This window comes from Carassius carassius, chromosome 16 (genome assembly GCF_963082965.1).
Source record: "Carassius carassius chromosome 16, fCarCar2.1, whole genome shotgun sequence".
Taxonomy (NCBI): Eukaryota; Metazoa; Chordata; class Actinopteri; order Cypriniformes; family Cyprinidae; genus Carassius; species Carassius carassius.
The window spans coordinates 571959-592988 of NC_081770.1; the positions used below are offsets into that span (position 1 = coordinate 571959).

Below are 21030 nucleotides of genomic sequence, written 5' to 3' on the forward strand. Positions count from 1 at the left end.
ATTTCTGTTTAGAGCTGTGTGCTGAAGATGACCAGTAGAGTGAGTATTTGATAGCAAGTTTTTAATCAATGGGATTAAAATCATAATTTCATGTAGAATACGCTTCGTTACTTATACAACATAACGTTAATATTAGGACTTATAGGCTATCTGCAAAAAGAGCCCGGATGCAAATGAACGTGTCTGCGCGGCTCTTAATGAACTCTTTTTGTGGACGCGTTCTTCACGCAACAATGTGCAGAAACACAGCAGCTAAACTCTAAAAATTCACAGCGTTTTAGTATAATGGTGTTCTCATTATAATGGTATGGGTGTGACAGTCCAGTCATAGTTATTAATAATCTGCATTGTAGTTTGACCTGCTCGCGCTGTGTGCTGAAGAGATATCACCATAGTACTAGGCTACAATGAAGTGCTTGAATCAAAACCACATGCATCTTATATCAGGTAAATAATATATCCAGGATATATATACACTGGCTGAAATGTTTTGAAAATCACTTGAACCCTACCTGTTTGGGGTCAACCCTATAGCAAACTAATCGAAAAATACATTGGCATCATCTGTATTAAAGAGAAATTAATTACTTCATATGCTGTTTAAGTGAATAAAATAGCCTTGACAGTCGATTTCCACAACTGTTGACTTTATTCTCTCTCACTGGTGTGTGTGTGTGTGTGTGTGTGTGTGTGTAGGTGATGCAGGATTGCTGGGTTTTTGCAACAAAACCCACCCAATTGCTACTCAATACTAGCACAATTAGGTTTCAAGGGGGGTTCCCCAGTAAAAATGTCATTCTGGGGGTAAAATACACATTTTGCTGTGGGGTTTCTCTGGTAAAATTTACATTCATAACATGTTATTGGGGTCGCTTCAACACAGAGAAACAGTGATAGGTAGCCCAGTTCCTCATGAAAATCACAAACTCGGCAACACTGAGGTGATTTAAAAGAGGAAAGCAGGCATTTGGATCAAAGCACTGTGAGGCAAAGGTGGGGGGGACTCAAAACATTTATAAACTTATAACACATTTTTGCCCAGTTTGCATTGTTTTACTACTTACAAGGTTAAAGCATAAAACTGTTATTTACAATACACATCATGCTGTTTAATCATATTTTTAGAGGGGACAACCAGGGATTGGGCAGCATATGCAGCGGTGCCCAGGGAGCAGTTGGGGGTTCAGATCTTGTTCAAGTGTCTCATCTCAGTCATGGTATTGAGGGTGAAAGAGAGCGCTGGTTATTCACTCACCCTACAGACAATTCCTGCCAGATCTGAGACTCGAACCCGCAACTTTTGGGTTACAAGTCCAACTCTCTAACCGTTAGGCCATGACTACCCCCAGTACATTTTTTAATGGGAAACTTTGCGAGTTGTGTTGTAGTTAATAGCCACTGACAGATTTTGAGTGATGCCACCAGTGTTTGAACGCACACAGAAAACAATAGATATGAATTTTAAAGTCATGGTGCTTCTTCAGTGTGCTGATGCTTAATGTTGGAGGTTACTGGTTGAAGAACCAGATTTATTAAAACTAACTCATGATCTGCTCACATGTAAATGCACTTCGCTCTTAAGCATGTGTTTTTAGTTAAAATGCAGCCTTTTGTGACCACAATAACTCGTATCACAATGTCAAGCATATTTAGATTAATTGTGCAGTCCTGATAAGTGTAAAATATTTTCAAATCTATGAAACTGTGGTGGGTCACTAGAGTCTGGGTAAATAATGGGATAAACTTAAAATACTTACTTCAGCTTTTCCAGTCTACACTGTACATTTTCAAACAGAGTCAAGATGATCTTCATTCCTGGGTTTCCTAGTTTATTCTCACTCAGATCCAGCTCTGTCAGATTTGAAGGGTTTGAATTTAGAGCTGCAGCCAGAACATGACAACCTCCTTCTGTGATACAGTTGTTCTTCAGACTGCATAAAGAGAAAACACTTCAGTTTTAATCTGAATATTTACTAGTATGTTTTAGCTGACAGATGACATATACTGGTGATGATGATGATAGTCATATAAAAAAAGTCACATATGGTTTTTCAGTCAGCAATCTCTTATACAAGACACATAAAGCAAGAATTAAAAAGTGTCCTTGTAACAATGTGGGAAAAAACATACATCAGTGTGTTGAGTTTACGGTGTTACTCCATTTCAGAAATAAATAACATCTGATTCTGAAACACTGTGAAAGGGATGGACATACAAACTGTTTTAATTAAATATTCTTCATAAATAAATTGCATGCATATGTTATTAAGATGGTATTCTTCCTTATAACACAGATTGTCACACAAGTACATGTCCTAGAGTGAAGAAAATAAAAAGATGCACTACAGGAATTTGACCTGAGTGGAATCTTTTCACAGTAAAGCTGGGTAAAGTTATATATTGGTGAACGCAAACTACAACAAATGCAATTTTTAATTTTTGCAGTTTTAATTTTCCACAATTATAACCTACAGCTGCAATCAAAATTACTCAACCCCTCAGAGATTGTAGCACTTTACAAATACAAGCTTTTCTGAAGACCCAGGATCAAATGAAAATCCCATCTATAACAGTTCACTGTCATACTTAAAGTGAGTCAATATATAATGCAATATTTTTGAGTTATAAGATTTTAATAACAGAGCTTTATCATAATTATTCAACCCCTATTCAACATTGCGGTTTTACTTGGCAGTCTTTGGGACAGTCACAAGAGTCCCGGATTTCATTCAAAATATTTTCAATTGTGTTCCAAAGATGAACGAAGCTTTTACGGGTTTGGAACGACATGGGGGTAAGTGATTAATGACAAAAGTTTCATCACAATTTATCACATATTTGCATGGTGGGGAACAAAATAGTCTCAAAGCAGAATTAAGCCTTTAGAAACCCAAAGTTAGCTCACGCTTGAGCTGAAGTTGAGTAGCAAAAATTGCAAAGTTAACAGAGATCTTACAAATGCTACAGAGATGCTACAGAGAATAAATAATTAGAAAGTCTAAGGCTATATGAAGATTTCCAAGACATTAAAAGTTCCTAGAGATACAGTCCTCAGCCTTAATCCTTAGCGTGTTGTACCAGAAAACCTCTGAAAGTGTTGAAGGAAAAGCACAATATCATAAAATGTTTAATCAGAGCAACTGAGAAAATCCTGCAATGTACAGCCAAAGACTTGCAAGATGACCCGATGAAAGGAGGAAAACCATTTTAATGCAGTGTGTAAGAAGAATACTAGACAAGTATGGACTTCATGTTGAGACTTCTTGATGAACACCACTCTTGAAAAATTTTTTTTTTTAAATAATCAATCTGTCAATATTTTATGAATGTATAAATCAAGGCCTTGTCTCCAGCAGCTCCAGAAACAAGCGCTGTGACTCGGACATCTCACAGACGTTACACACCGAATGTGTCCTCTGTACTCTATTCTGATGTTCAAGCTTCAACAGTGAATCTGATCACTAGTGCACTGGCAAAAGTTCACTTAAAGAATGAACAAAGAGGCATCAGTTTAGCTTGTATGAAGATGATGGAAAAACGAAGCAGTCAATCTTCCGGCTGAGAGTGAAATCAGTACACACTAACATTTTTCCCAAATGACTGCTAATGTAATTTAATGGGGAACTATGGGAGTTGTGTTGTAATTAATAGCCACTGACCCATATCACAATTTCAAGTTTATTTTGATTAATTGTGCAGTCCTACTGAGAAGTTTAAAATAATTTCACATTTATTTAAACGTGCAGTATGGAATTTTTGGCCACCTGGGGTCACTCAATCAAATCGATAACATGAGACGTACTTTGATGACGTCGGGAAAGAGCGTAGGCTCATGGGAGTTGTTGTTCATTGGAACACGCGCTCTGTCGCTCCCCACATTCCTCAGGCCTGGTTCACACCGGACGCCGCTTCCTTTCGGCGCCCATGTTAACCTATGATGTCGTTCACACCAGACGTGGCCGGCCCGCGCCGTGAAGCGCCAGTTTCGGCGTCTGGTCTATTTTTTGCGCGAGCCGTGAGCGATCCGCGTCAATTCCCACAGGAAGTCACACCAAGAAACACGAGACAATCCAGTCAATTGTCAAAATATAAGCAATTTTCAAATTAAAATACCGCGAGTGACAAATGCGATCATATTTGTGTATCTAAACAGACTAGAAAAAAAAAAACACAACACACACGCACATGCACACACAGAGCAATGGGAGTGGGCGGACTACAGGAGGGGTGGGGGTTATTTACTTACCCATGTGCTCTGAATAAACAACAACTAAGCAGAAGCGCTTGTCGACCGCCGCGGAGAATACGCGTCTGGTGTGAACAGGCAGGCGCCGGACCGCGTGTGATTTTCCGTTCCGCGCCGCTTCGGCGTCCGGTGTGAACCAGGCGTCACTCATTTTAACTGAGGCCGGCGACACACTGGATGCGTGGCGCAAGCATCTCAGCTGCGTGGCGTGTCAGTTTTTAATTCGGCTCCCATGTTAATAGGTTAGAGTTTGCAGACTGCCTGCGTGAGCCGCGCGGAAAACGTGTGCATGCTAGAAATAGAACCGACGCCTATTTTTCACGCGACGCGCGCGTGTTGGAAGCGTTTCCAGGCAAAATATAATAGGAAAATATGTTTATATGTAATTTTGTACACAAATACATATTAATTCATGACATTTTTTTGTTTGAAAGTCTATAGGTTGACATAAATTCAGATACAAATGTAATTTTAAAAATAAATAAATAATTATCGATTTTCAAATATTGCACCTGTCAAACATAAGTCTATTTTGCCGTCAATACTGTTGACGGTGTCCTTTATCAGTAGGCTTTATATTTATGTTCAACATGAAGTATAGATATTGTTGTCATGAAGACAAGAGCCTGGTCTGTCGGCGGTCTCCCTCTATGTCACCTACAGCAGCAGCAGCGCGCCACGCTTCTGGCACGCAGCAGAGACGCCACGCAGCCAGTGTGTCACCGGCCTTAGTATTTTGACAATCACGTATTTTCGAACAGAGAGATATATGAATTATCAGACCCCTATCAAATCAATATTCCATCTAGCTAGTAGTAATATATGTTAAAAAAAACACGGTTGCCTTTCGTTAATAATTAGGCTACGTTTATACTATGATATCGAACAAGATAGTGAACTGCATTTGAAGCTACTTTATCCAGCTAGATATAGAACACATGTAGATTTACATTATACTCTACATGAAAGCTAGTCTGTCTGCGTTTTACACAAGACATCATCGTTTCACAAAATATACGGATAGATATAGTTAGCTGAATGGATGCATACCTGTTTATTAGAATGCAAGCATCTCTCTGTAGTTTCAGCTCGTCACAAAGCTCTCTCTATCTTGGAAATGCAACTCCAATATTTACCCGTGTCTCGTTTCTTCTTCGTCCCAAAACCTTCTCAGGTAATTTATTTCACCCGTACGTTTGCGCTTCACAGAACGTGCAGGCAAAGCATAATCATGATCCATAACTAAGTTATTGATTGAGGTATAAATACGAATATAAACAATATAAATATAAAATATAATAGTCTCGACCAAGGCTAGCTACTACTTTTTCTTCTTCGTCTCGTCTTTGCTTCTGTTCACCTTTGTATTTGGCGGTTCCGCAGGAAGTTAGATAAACTAGAGGGGTCAAAGTTTATATGACGCCATAGACGGGCGACAAAACGGAAATAAAGAAACGTGCCGTGTCTTCTAATTAAACTATAATTTTCTCCGGATTTTAAAGTTCGTGGAAACTGTCGGGATAATGCAAGTACACAACAAAAAAATATATATAACATAGATATAGTGATATCTGCTATTTTTAAAGCAGAAAAATTATATATTGTGCCTTTAACTGTGGTGGGTCACTTGAGTCTGGGTAATTAATGGGATACACTTTTAAAATACTTACTTCAGCTTTTCCAGTCTACACTGTACATTTTCAAACAGAGTCAAGATGATCTTCATTCCTGGGTTTCCTAGTTTATTCTCACTCAGATCCAGCTCTGTCAGATTTGAAGGGTTTGAATTTAGAGCTGCAGCCAGAACATGACAACCTCCTTCTGTGATACAGTTGTTCTTCAGACTGCATAAAGAGAAAACACTTCAGTTTTAATCTGAATATTTACCAGTATATCTCAGCTGACAGATGACAAATACTGGTGATGATGACGAAGACACATAAAAAGCACCCAGCAGCAAGAAGCATAGCATAGGCTTTAGTAAAACAATTACACAAATTGTCTTCAACAATACAGTGCAAATGATTCACAAACTACACAAAATGAGTGAGTGAAATTAGATTTTACTGGAACATCGCCTAGCGACCTAAGACATAAATTCCAGTGCTTTATCAGATATGTACCACTGTTTCATCCTTAGTTTTGATTTGTTTTATGTCAAAGTTGTCTGTCGTGTGTTTTTCTGCTTTTTCAGAGAGTTTTTTCATGCAAATGTGTTAGTTGGCGTTTGTATCCATGCACTCGTGACAGACTTCACTTTCACTTTGTGTTCGTTCATATTTCAAAAGCAATATGTTTAGTAGTTGTTCAAATGACTACTTATTGGTTGAATATGGTACAGTTTGAACCAATCTTGGCTTGGGGTGGGGCTACGCGTCAATAATCATTTCTGTTTGGCTCAGAGGAACGAAAGCATTGGTTTCTTCTGACAAATCAATGTTGTCAAAATGTGATGACGTGATCACGTGCACTACGGCGCCTCTGAATATCCAAATGAGATAAATAGGACATCTCCAAAACGTGGAGAATCAGTTCTTTACATCACTTTAAAAGCATTCAGATTGGATTAGTGGTTCAAAAGTTATTAAACATTAAAAAACAACAGTTATTTTTAGCCGCGGGCGGCTATATCGGTCTTTGAGGGTTGAAAGTGTCCTTGTAACAATGAAAAAAACATACATCAGTGTATTGAGTGTACAGTGTTTATCCTGCAGTAGAGCAGAGATCTGATTCACTCCTGTGTCTCCTAGTTTACGTCCACTCAGATTCAGCTCTCTCAGGAGTAACGGGTTTTTACCCACAATTCCAGTCACATACTGACAGCCTTCATCTGCAGCAGGACCCAAAAACCTGCAGAAGAGAAGATGAAGCTGGATTCAATTCAATGTGCAAGATAAAAGTAAATTTAAAAGAAACTCAGGGGCAAAAGCTCACTAGATCATGATTCTCAAGCATCTGAAGATCTTTCTGGCTTTTAAGCAGGAGATGAGGAAAGTTAGCAAAGAGATAACTAGCTTGTGACAGCTAAGCATTCATAGAGATATATTAAGTTGATCTTTTGATGCCGGCTCTTCCTATTATTATCAAGCAGAATTCACCAAACACTGTGTTAAATGTGCATGAAGTTTTATTTGGTTTAAGTAATGGCATGCACTAATTATGGCTTCCCCTAGTGGCCAAGAGTTTTTTTGTTACATCTCTTTTGTTATTAGGTGCCATGGGTTCAGACCATCTCTGGATAGTTTTATTTATCTGATGTAATTCTGCAGGGGTCAGACAGGTGTGTGTGTGTGTGTGTTTTATCACTGATCCTCTCCTGACACACATCACATGTTTGTGGCCTGTAATATATCTACTGTAGTAGATCTACAACACTGATCTATATATGACTGGATCACTCATCACATTCTAAACTGCCAAAAGGCAGTGAAGTCAACAGAAGTGTTTGATCAGCCGTCTTACTATTCCCTACCAGCAGAGAGCACCATTGAGTCACATGCAAACCGCTGACCTAAAATCAGTGCTCAGCACTGATGACACAGGTAACTTGATCCAACACAAAATATAGCCCATTTCTTTATTTACGTAATTATTCAGGAATTATTAAATATGAACCTATTAGTATCAGAAATTGATTTGAATATACAATGAATAATACAATAGCTTCTGAAAATATTGTTCTTTACTAAAATGAAAAGCTTAATTTATATTTTATATATATTATAGCTTAATTTCATGTATGTACTGTCTGTATTCAGTTATTCTCTGAATAAATTATGGTGTGTATAATTTTAATGTCCTGATTGAGCAACATCTATTTCAGACTAGAGGTCTTCACAGTGTACCCGAGACCCGTCGACCCGAACGGGTTCGGGTCTATATTTTAAATGATCAGCCGGGTCCAGGTCGGGTCCGAATCTATTACCTCGGGTCCCGGGTCTGTTTAACATTGTGTGTAATGCCCGTGCGATCATCAGACTCGGGGAACACCCGGCTGTGATCAGACACTGCTTGTTTTTTTGTAACTTGCCACTTGTAAAATTAGGAAAAGAAAAGTGTGAGCCAAAAAAAAAAGCAATCTCTCTCTCTCTCTCTCTCTCTCTCTCTCTCTCTCCGATGTTAGACAGCCAAACTGCGCTGACACACATCACATGTTTGTGGTCTGTGATAGATCTGCTGTAGTAGCTCTACAGTGTTGTGAATCTGAGCTTGATGGAAATTAATGTACTGTGCATTCAGTAACATTTAAACAATCAGGATAATAAATCACACTGAATATGTTTCATGAGAAATGTCCACAATAACACAATCATAAATGTTAACTATCGAGGCACCAAACTACTAAACACCAGCACATCTACTGACCCAAAATGTCTGATTAACCTGTAACTTTTAACACAACTAAACTGTGCTGACATTTATCATCAAAACAACAGCAGCTGCAGCATCTCATCTTTCATGTTTGATCATTTTCAACAACAAATTGTGTACCTGGCTGAATAAGTGTAATAATATAATATAATTTATACTACAGGGCCACTGAATGCTTGAATCTGATTGGCTGACAAACATTATTTTCTGGGAAACGCACGGTGAACGTAGTTCCAGGCAGCTCTCTTAACCTCATTACAGTTCATATCACTTCACATATAGTAAAGCTGTTATAACAGAAGTTACAGGACTAACAAAAACAACAACATGACAGATGATTTTCTGAAAGTAAACACACATGACATTTCTCATTAGCGAGGTACTAACAGCTGTTTAGAGACACTGCTGAAGAACACTGTTGTGGGAAGCACAGAGGAAGCCTAATTCACACAAGCTCTCTCTCTCTCTCTCTCTATCTCTCTCTCTCTCTCTCTGTGCGTCTCTGTCTTTCTCCCTCTCTTTTTAATAACTTCATTAATAACTGCATTAGAATGCTATCAAAGGCTCAAGCCTCCATTACCAGCTTTAAAATCATGTTTTGGATCCCGCAAAAGAGGCATTGGATGAGATGCGGAAGAAATAATCCTACTCACAACAGTGATTTAAGTACAAAAACCAGATGAATCCCTTTAAATCTATCATCTGATTGATGTCTTTAGGTGTGGCAACCGCAGTATAAGCTAAATAATTGACTCGAGGCCGTTAAATTATTAGAAAAATATAATATAAATAACCCAAATGTGTATAATTTATTCAGCATTATTTCATCAGGTCTCACCTCAGTGTGTTGAGTTGACAGTTTGGATCCTGTAGTAAATCACTGAGCAGCTTCACTCCTGATTCTCCAGGATCATTTCCTGTGAGATCCAGCTCTATCAGGTGTGAAGGGTTTGATCTCAGAGCTGAAGACAGAGCTTTATAACCTTCTTCAGTGATACTGCAGTCTGAAAGCCTATTAGAAAAGATGTTATTCTTCATTTTAACACATAATGTCACACAAGTACATGTTCTAGAATGAAGAAAATAAAAAGATGCACTACAGGATTTTTGCCTGAATTGACTCTTTTCACAGTAAAGCTGGGTAAAGTTATATATTGGTGAACGTAATCTGCAATTCTTGCATTTTAATTTCCCACAATTATGACCTACAGTTGCAATAAAAATTACTCAGTCCCTCAGAGACTGCAGTACTTTACAAATACAAGCTTTTCTGAAGATCCAGGATAAAATAAAAAAAAATGCTGATGCATATTAAAAAAGAGATATTGTCAATATAATGTAATAAGATTTTATAATAACAAAATTATGTAACTTTATTATAACCTTCTTCAGTGATACTGAAAGTCTTCAGAAAGACTAAATAAATAAATCACATTAAAAACATTTATTACACCATTAGGATATTAACATTTCCCATCATCTCCAAAAATCAATCTGTTTGTCAATATTTTATAAATGCATCTACACCAACACAAAAATTTCTCATTACTGACCCATTCCTTGTGACACAGCATCAGTTTACAGACCAGCTGGAGCTTTACACTGATTCATGTTTAGATTAACCAAATTCAGACCTGAGCATCTGTAGTGTCTGTGAATTTCTCAGCAGACTGGAGATTTCTGTCACTCCAGAGTCTCCTATTTGATTCCTGCTCAGATCCAGCTCTCTGAGGTTTGAATTAAACGCTGATGCCAGAGCAGCACAACCTTCATCTGTAATACTGATGCAGTTTAACCTGTAGAAGAGAGGACACAACTAATTAAGATACATACATACAATTACACAAATAGCTGCTTTAGCTACTAATTTTAGCTACTAATCCCATTTCTGACACATACTTTGTGGGGAAGTCGTGGCCTAGTGGTTAGAGGGTTTGTTTCCTAACTCTAGGGTTGTGGGTTTGAGTCTCAAGCCGGCAATGCCATGACCGAGGAGTCTTGAGCAAGGCACTGAACCCCAAACTGCTCCTCAGGCACCGCAGCATAAATGATGCTCACTGCTCCGGGTGTGTGTTTACAGTGTGTGTGTTTGTGTGTGTGTGTTTGTTTGTTTGTGTGTGCGCACTTTGGATGGGTTAAATGCAGAACATGGATTCTGAGTATGGGTCACCATACTTGGGTGTATGTCATGTCACTTTTATCCACCAATATGAGATTTGCATGATAATCACACTGTGAAATTATTATTTTAATTTGATTATTACAATATTTTGCATTTTAAAGTACAGCACTTAAGCCTAAACCATACTTACAATGCTGTCCTAATTTCTTTACATTAAAATGTAAGGCTTTTATTTTAGTGGAAAACTGAACAGTGAACTTATGTTTGTGTTTAGTTCACAACAGGTGTATAAACACTTTGTTGTACAAATCTGAGGAAATCTGTTAACATCATCTGCCAAAAAATATGGAAATTACAGGAGCGTACAATTTAGTGAACCTTCCAAATTCACGTTATGACCGAAAAATAACTTGCTCACCAGCATTTCTTTTAAATGAACTGCAATTCAGAACTTCTACTAGCCATAACAAAAATATCAGAAATAGATCAAGAGATTTAAGACATAAAATTACCAAAACCACATCTTAGATTAAAATACATTTCATATTAAATATTATTCTGAATTATTGAATGCTTTCAGTTTTACGACTTTTTGTTTGGAGATAGAAATAAACAGAATAAAAACAATTCTTAACAAGAGGGTCCTCGCACCTCGGTGCTCGGGCCCTAATTACTTTCTTATAAAACAGCATTTATTTAGTTTTTATTTCCAAACATAGCTCAGTCCAAAATGAATGTTTAGTGGTAAACATGTTAAAGATTAACAGAGAGGCTGTCAGTTGATAAAGTGATCAGCTGTTTCCTCCCAAACATCTGTGTACTGAACTCACTGTTATCCTTTAAAAAAAGCCAAATCAAGGTCTTGTCTCCGGGAGCTCCAGAGACAAGCACTGTGACTCAGACATCTCACAGACGTTACACACCGGATGTGTCATCAGAACATGAAGGCTGACTTCTTCAGTGATCTTCAGAACATTATGAAAATAGCATTGTGACTGAAGGACAGAATCTGAAGCCAATGATAAGATATGCAAGTTTTTTTTCCTCTATATTTTGTCAGTAATGCCACGTCAGAGAATTAGGTACACTTATTTATACACACCGTATTTCTGATTCTACTATAAAATATTTAAATACCCTAAAACGTTTGATTTGTTTAAAACAATAGACTGCTTTGGCCAGTGGAAAAGAGATCCACTCTATTCTAAAAAGATTTTCTGAGAAGTATTTTATACAATTTTGTTTTTACATTAATTTTGATACATTTATTTGAAAACAAGACCAAGACAGTGAATGATTTTTAGCAATGTAAAGTACTATACAAATAGCACCTTTAGTAAGCATGTCATATTTTCCTATAAAGTCTTGTACCTTTGACGGTGTTAAACATGTTCATACGCATGGTTTTATAAATCTGAAAACTTTTGTGTGTATGCCAAATCTAGCTTTTGTGCGTAAGTACATTTTTAGGATGAAATCTAAAGAAAGTTTTATACATGAGGCCCCTGGCTTTTTTTTTTCTTTCTCAGAATTACCAAACTCACAGTTGTTTAGGTAAACCAAGCTATAAAGTCTGAACTTAGGAGATATAAACTTGGATTTACAAGAAGAACTGTGAGATAAAATAGGTAGGTTAAATGTAATGTAAAGTGTTATTGGTTTAAATAGTATTTCATTCTTTAACTGTAAGTCTAATACAATGTCCCCTGTGTGAATATTATATAGACCTATTGTTAAAAATGCAACTTATGCTTTAAAAGTAGGGTAATTACAGCAGGTTTCATCCATAGTTAGTCCATTTAAACGTCTGCATTTAGCTTCAAATGGCATCTTTGATTATTACATTATTATTATACACAGGGCCGCATTAAGACTCTAAGGGGCCCCTGGGCTTTACCTCTTGAGGGGCCCTTCCAGGGCTCGACAATAAGGACTGCCCGATTGCCCGAGGCTAGTGTGAATGACGTTCGGGACAGTAAACGGAACGGTCACTTGCCCGATCGGGCCAGTGCTGTAGGGTGTGCGTTATATGTAGTCTATGATATCGTAATTGTTGATTTAACGATCTGATATTATGGAGTATGCAAAAACACACCCATTCTGTGCACGCATGCACTACATGACGTAGTCTATTAGGTTAGATTTGTGCATGTGCTTTAGTCTTAATGCCTCAGAATTCAAATATGCCCCTGTATATATTTCGTATTTATATAATTTAATATCCATGTTAACCAATATTACACATAGAATGCTGGTTTTCTCCAAATATTAGCATGACTACAAATGTGATGATTTTATTCAGCGTACAGTTTAATAAACAAGAACTTAATATCAAGTGACTTACATTTTAGACACTAAATCGTCTGTTTCGCTGTATTTCGCCAACGAAAATGGTTCCAAAGTCCACAGAATTGTTTTGCGTCTCTGAGCAACACTTCCTCAGTGAATCAGCCGCTTGAATGAATCGGTTGAATCTCAATGATTTGCTCATTAACAGTGATTCCCTGCCACCTACTAGCGGGTTTAATTTCAGGTTTAAAGTGTCTTCATTTTTTTTATAATTTCACAGTATTTAACGTTTTATATTTTCAACATTAAAAACATTTTTATGCATCTGTAACTGCTCTTGACTGATACATTTTTAATAAAGTTTAATCTATTCTGTAGTTATACATTAGATTACAACTTCTGTACCTGAAAATCTCTCATTTAAACCTACATGAAAAACTTGAAAAGCACCATTTATTTCATTTGTTTTTTCTGTTGTATTTATTTATGCTATTACTCGTAATTTGATTATTTGTAACTATTTTATTACTTACTGTTTGTTTGTCTAATAATATTTAAAATATAAATTAATCTAGTAGCTTTTGCTGTCATTAACCTATTATATTATTGAGGTTAAATGTAACAAAGACAATGAAAACAATATCTATGCTTATTTTATAGGCCCATTTTCTTGTCTTTTACTTTTATTAATTTTTTGTTGTGGGCAAGTAAAAATTTGACTGGCCCGACCGGGTTTGAGCCCTGCCTTCATCCATTGAAACTGCATAATTAATCGTTAAAGGTTATGGTTCCACCCCTTTAACTGTTAGGCCGTTTGTATCTATTACACGTTATCCCAACCAGGTGGCAACAAGTGACTGTTAAAAATGCATTTGTCATGGAATCATTTTCAATTTAACTCACTCTTCTTAATCACAAACCCTTTTATTTTACGTGAATAAATGGTATTAAAAACATCCAAATCTATAGTATACACTTCCATAATGTACTTAAAGACACCATGAATAGGAACTAAAATGTGCTTTTAATATACTTTTTTTTTAAATACAGAGACAGTATATTAAAAGCACATTTTAGTTCATATTCAAGGTGTCTCAAAATAGCAGTTGAGTATACTTAGATGTTCTTAAGATTATCGTAGGAAGTACTAAAGAAGAATTTTAGTATATAAAGTAAAGTAAGTTAAGAGTATAAGGTGCACAAAAAATAGAACTTTAAGTACATTATGGAAGTGTACTTTTTCACTTGGGTATCACTATCAAGGAGTTAATTATTTTGATAGACTATCATATCTAGCTACTGCTGCCAGCCTGATAGTATATCACAACCAACCTGTAAATGGCGTTAAAATATGATGTTAGTTTCTGGATTTTTTTTAACAAACTGTTCTGACGTTCTACTTTATCTTGTGCTGTTTTTCTTTTTTGCGAACCACTTTCGTATTTATGGCACGTCACATTAGATTAGCTATTAGTTATTGTCATCATTAGAATAGGCGGCAATTATCTTACAAAGAATTCAACGTAAGTATGTCACGTGAGTTTGATACAGGCCAATAACTGAATGCTTTCAGACAATGATGAATTTTATTGGATTTCAGACAACTAAATAATGCCCACTGTGACTGATGATTGCAGGGTTCATTGAGTGAGAGGGTTTGACTGACTCTTCTCGAGCAGGACTTGCAACGCGCACGTGCATTCAAAGCAAAGCGATAAAGCGTAATTTTAAAGGGACAGCCAACGAATTATAAAATCTGATTACAATATTTTCCGGCATCATCGGGGCCCTCCCCCAGCCCAGGGCCCTGGGCTTAAGCCCAGGTAAGCCCGTGCATTAATGCGGCCCAGATTATACATTATTCTATAAATATTATTTCCATTCTGACATCCAGAAACACAACAACACATTTGTTATCTTATTCCGTTTACCCGTTAAGAACAAGTATACACAGCCTTGCTACTATTAGTGTTATCAGGGAGACCGTGCAACATTAGACAACTTCAAGCTGTCCGGTGTCCGTTGTAGACATTACCATCCATCAAGCAATTAACATTATTATTGCTAACATAGCAGACTAGGGGTGTCCCCGACTAAGGATTTTCATAGTCGAATCTGAATTTTTGATGTTTGGGGGCGGGGCAAAATACAATGAGTCATGTCAGACATCCGACAGCCATAATTACTGATGTTAACACACAGGGAAAATGTGTAACAGATGCCTCACAGATACAAATGGGGTAAATAATGTTTTGATCAAAAGATAGTTAACACTAAACGTCAGTGAAACCCTAATGTTCTGCATTTCTGTTTAGAGCTGTGTGCTGAAGATGACCAGTAGAGTGAGTATTTGATAGCAAGTTTTTAATCAATGGGATTAAACTCATAATTTCATGTAGAATACGCTTCGTTACTTATACAACATAACGTTAATATTAGGATTTATAGGCTATCTGCAAAAAGAGCCCGGATGCAAATGAACGTGTCTGCGCGGCTCTTAATGAACTCTTTTTGTGGACGCGTTCTTCACGCAACAATGTGCAGAAACACAGCAGCTAAACTCTAAAAATTCACAGCGTTTTAGTATAATGGTGTTCTCATTATAATGGTATGGGTGTGACAGTCCAGTCATAGTTATTAATAATCTGCATTGTAGTTTGACCTGCTCGCGCTGTGTGCTGAAGAGACATCACCATAGTACTAGGCTACAATGAAGTGCTTGAATCAAAACCACATGCATCTTATATCAGGTAAATAATATATCCAGGATATATATACACTGGCTGAAATGTTTAGAAAATCACTTGAACCCTACCTGTTTGGGGTCAACCCTATAGCAAACTAATCGAAAAATACATTGGCATCATCTGTATTAAAGAGAAATTAATTACTTCATATGCTGTTTAAGTGAATAAAATAGCCTTGACAGTCGATTTCCACAACTGTTGACTTTATTCTCTCTCACTGGTGTGTGTGTGTGTGTGTGTGTGTGTGTGTGTGTGTGTAGGTGTAGGTGATGCAGGATTGCTGGGTTGCTGGGTTTTTGCAACAAAACCCACCCAATTGCTACTCAATACTAGCACAATTAGGTTTCAAGGGGGGTTCCCCAGTAAAAATTTCATTCTGGGGGTAAAATACACATTTTGCTGTGGGGTTTCTCCGGTAAAATTTACATTCATAACATGTTATTGGGTTCGCTTCAACACAGAGAAACAGTGATAGGTAGCCCAGTTCCTCATGAAAATCACAAACTCGGCAACACTGAGGTGATTTAAAAGAGGAAAGCAGGCATTTGGATCAAAGCACTGTGAGGCAAAGGTGGGGGGGGGGGGACTCAAAACATTTATAAACTTATAACACATTTTTGCCCAGTTTGCATTGTTTTACTACTTACAAGGTTAAAGCAGAAAACTGTTATTTACAATACACATCATGCTGTTTAATCATATTTTTAGAGGGGACAACCAGGGATTGGGCAGCATATGCAGCGGTGCCCAGGGAGCAGTTGGGGGTTCAGATCTTGTTCAAGTGTCTCATCTCAGTCATGGTATTGAGGGTGAAAGAGAGCGCTGGTTATTCACTCACCCTACAGACAATTCCTGCCAGATCTGAGACTCGAACCCGCAACTTTTGGGTTACAAGTCCAACTCTCTAACCGTTAGGCCATGACTACCCCCAGTACATTTTTTAATGGGAAACTTTGCGAGTTGTGTTGTAGTTAATAGCCACTGACAGATTTTGAGTGATGCCACCAGTGTTTGAACGCACACAGAAAACAATAGATATGAATTTTAAAGTCATGGTGCTTCTTCAGTGTGCTGATGCTTAATGTTGGAGGTTACTGGTTGAAGAACCAGATTTATTAAAACTAACTCATGATCTGCTCACATGTAAATGCACTTCGCTCTTAAGCATGTATTTTTAATTAAAATGCATTCTTTTGTGACCACAATAACTCGTATCACAATGTCAAGCATATTTAGATTAATTGTGCAGTCCTGATAAGTGTAAAATATTTTCAAATCTATGAAACTGTGGTGGGTCACTAGAGTCTGGGTAAATAATGGGATAAACTTAAAATACTTACTTCAGCTTTTCCAGTCTACACTGTACATTTTCAAACAGAGTCAAGATGATCTTCATTCCTGGGTTTCCTAGTTTATTCTCACTCAGATCCAGCTCTGTCAGATTTGAAGGGTTTGAATTTAGAGCTGCAGCCAGAACATGACAACCTCCTTCTGTGATACAGTTGTTCTTCAGACTGCATAAAGAGAAAACACTTCAGTTTTAATCTGAATATTTACCAGTATGTTTCAGCTGACAGATGACATATACTGGTGATGATAATAGTCATATAAAAAAAGTCACATATGGTTTTTCAGTCAGCAATCTCTTATACAAGACACAAAGCAAGAATTAAAAAGTGTCCTTATAACAATGTGGGAAAAAAACATACATCAGTGTGTTGAGTTTACGGTGTTACTTCATTTCAGAAATAAATAACATCTGATTCTGAAACACTGTGAAAGGGATGGACATACAAACTGTTTTAATTAAATATTCTTCATAAATAAATTGCATGCATATGTTATTAAGATGGTATTCTTCATTATAACACAGATTGTCACACAAGTACATGTCCTAGAGTGAAGAAAATAAAAAGATGCACTACAGGAATTTGACCTGAGTGGAATCTTTTCACAGTAAAGCTGGGTAAAGTTATATATTGGTGAACGCAAACTACAACAAATGCAATTTTTAATTTTTGCAGTTTTAATTTTCCACAATTATAACCTACAGCTGCAATCAAAATTACTCAACCCCTCAGAGACTGTAGCACTTTACAAATACAAGCTTTTCTGAAGACCCAGGATCAAATGAAAATCCCATCTATAACAGTTCACTGTCATACTTAAAGTGAGTCAATATATAATGCAATATTTTTGAGTTATAAGATTTTACTAACAGAGCTTTATCATAATTATTCAACCCCTATTCAACATTGCGGGTTTACTTGGCAGTCTTTGGGACAGTCACAAGAGTCCCGGATTTCATTCAAAATATTTTCAATTGTGTTCCAAAGATGAACGAAGCTTTTACGGGTTTGGAACGACATGGGGGTAAGTGATTAATGACAAAAGTTTCATCACAATTTATCACATATTTGCATGGTGGGGAACAAAATAGTCTCAAAGCAAAATTAAGCCTTTAGAAACCCAAAGTTAGCTCACGCTTGAGCTGAAGTTGAGTAGCAAAAATTGCAAAGTTAACAGAGATCTCACAAATGCTACAGAGATGCTACAGAGAATAAATAATTAGAAAGTCTAAGGCTATATGAAGATTTCCAAGACATTAAAAGTTCCTAGAGATACAGTCCTCAGCCTTAATCCTTAGCGTGTTGTACCAGAAAACCTCTGAAAGTGTTGAAGGAAAAGCACAATATCATAAAATGTTTAATCAGAGCAACTGAGAAAATCCTGCAATGTACAACCAAAGACTTGCAAGATGACCCGATGAAAGGAGGAAAACCATTTTAATGCAGTGTGTAAGAAGAATACTAGACAAGTATGGCCTTCATGTTGAGACTTCTTGATGAACACCACTCTTGAAATTAAAAAAAAAAAAAAAAAATCAATCTGTCAATATTTTATAAATGTATAAATCAAGGCCTTGTCTCCAGCAGCTCCAGAAACAAGCGCTGTGACTCGGACATCTCACAGACGTTACACACCGAATGTGTCCTCTGTACTCTATTCTGATGTTCAAGCTTCAACAGTGAATCTGATCACTAGTGCACTGGCAAAAGTTCACTTAAAGAATGAACAAAGAGGCATCAGTTTAGCTTGTATGAAGATGATGGAAAAACGAAGCAGTCAATCTTCCGGCTGAGAGTGAAATCAGTACACACTAACATTTTTCCCAAATGTTCTGTCGCTCCCCACATTCCTCAGAACGGAGGCCGATTCCTTTCGGCGCCCATGTTAACCTATGATGTCGTTCACACCAGACGCGGAGCGCCGCGGCGCGTCGCGGCAAAGCGCCAGTTTCGGCGTCTGGTCTATTTTTTGCGCGAGCCGCGAGCGATCCGCGTCAATTCCGACAGGAAGTCACACCAAGAAACACGAGACAATCCGGTCAATTGTCAAAATATAAGCAATTTTCAAATTAAAATACCGCGAGTGACAAATGCAATCATATTTGTGTATCTAAACAGACTAGAAAAAAAAAAAACACAACACACACGCACATGCACACACAGAGCAACGGGAGTGGGCGGACTACAGGGCGGGCGGGAGGGGTGGGGGTTATTTACTTACCCATGTGCTCTGAATAAACAACAACTAAGCAGAAGCGCTTGTCGACCGCCGCGGAGAATACGCGTCTGGTGTGAACAGGCAGGCGCCGGACCGCGCGTGATTTTCCGTTCCGCGCCGCTTCGGCGTCCGGTGTGAACCAGGCGTCACTCATTTTAACTGAGGCCGGCGACACACTGGATGCGTGGCGCAAGCATCTCATCTGCGTGGCGTGTCAGTTTTTAATTCGGCTCCCATGTTAATAGGTTAGAGTTTGCAGACTGCCTGCGTGAGCCGCGCGGAAAACGTGTGCATGCTAGAAATAGAACCTACTTTTCACGCGACACGCACGCGTGTTGGAAGCGTTTCCAGGCAAAATATAATAGGAAAATATGTTTATATGTAATTTTGTACACAAATACATATTAATTCATGACATTTTGATGTTTGAAAGTCTATAGGTTGACATAAATTCAGATACAAATGTAATTTTAAAAATAAATAATTATCGATTTTCAAATATTGCACCTGTCAAACATAAGTCTATTTTGCCGTCAATACTGTTGACGGTGTCCTTTATCAGTAGGCTTTATATTTATGTTCAACATGAAGTATAGATATTGTTGTCATGAAGACAAGAGCCTGGTCTGTCGGCGGTCTCCCTCTATGTCACCTACAGCAGCACGCAGCAAGTGTGTCACCGGCCTTAGTATTTTGACAATCACGTATTTTCGAACAGAGAGATATATGAATTATCAGACCCCTATCAAATCAATATTCCATCTAGCTAGTAGTAATATATGTTAAAAAAAACATGGTTGCCTTTCGTTAATAATTATAATTAGGCTACGTTTATACTAGGATATCGAACAAGATAGTGAACTGCATTTGAAGCTACTTTATCCAGCTAGATATAGACAGAGGTGGAAAGTAACGAGTTACATTTACTCGCGTTACTGTAATTGAGTAGCGTTTTTGTGTACTAATACTTTTTAAAGTAATTTTTTTAATCTGTAATTTTACTTTTACTTAAGTATATTTTGTTTGAAGTATTGTACTTCGCTACATTTTAAAACACATTAATTACTGAGTAAAAAAATAAAAAAAATAAATCGCTCCCTGGAAACTACGGCAGTAAATGGGCAGGAGGGCAAACTGGCGCTAAAATCACAAGAAAGATGCAGACGGGCAAAACAGGCGTTAGTGGTGCAGACACCGCTGAAAACGAAACCCCGTCATATTCTGAAGTTGAACTCGAAGGAAATGAAGTGAACCCCTGGCCATATGTATGCTCTATTATGCAGTGTAAGCTGTACTTGCCTAGGAAGACCAAACTAGCAGCTTATAAAATCTCGACAAGACATCAACCCTTCGCAAGAATGTAGAGGTAAGCTAAATAATTGCATCGTTGCATTGGTGGTTAAAATGAAGCTTTGACATTTTAGCAAGAGGTTTTGCACAAATTAGCCAAAAAGACAGTGGTGAGGAGTGTGCTATTTTTGTTTTAATGATGTGCGCGCGCATTTATAGTGCGTTCTTTCACTGTGTGATTCAGTCTCCTAAAATGCATTTAGAATGATCACAGAATTGAAGATATAGGGGCAGAAAATTCACATATTTATATAATTTCATATATTAAATCAAAATCACACAAAGAATGCCATCTTTTCCTCCAAAAATCATCATGAATATATACATACATATATATA

The 21030-nt window shown here is 37.5% G+C and overlaps 1 protein-coding gene across 1 annotated transcript in view; it reads right to left on the reverse strand.

Moving 5' to 3' along the window:
* Positions 1 to 21030, reverse strand: part of LOC132159274 (ribonuclease inhibitor-like) — a 40505-nt gene that overhangs the window by 17414 nt on the left and 2061 nt on the right. Inside the window, exons 3-6 of the mRNA XM_059568807.1 lie at positions 17116 to 17289; positions 10252 to 10413; positions 5917 to 6090; positions 1758 to 1931 (exon numbers count right to left, since the gene is read on the reverse strand). Coding sequence (XP_059424790.1) covers positions 1758 to 1931; positions 5917 to 6090; positions 10252 to 10413; positions 17116 to 17289 — 684 coding nt within the window. The remainder of the gene's footprint in view (positions 1 to 1757; positions 1932 to 5916; positions 6091 to 10251; positions 10414 to 17115; positions 17290 to 21030) is intronic.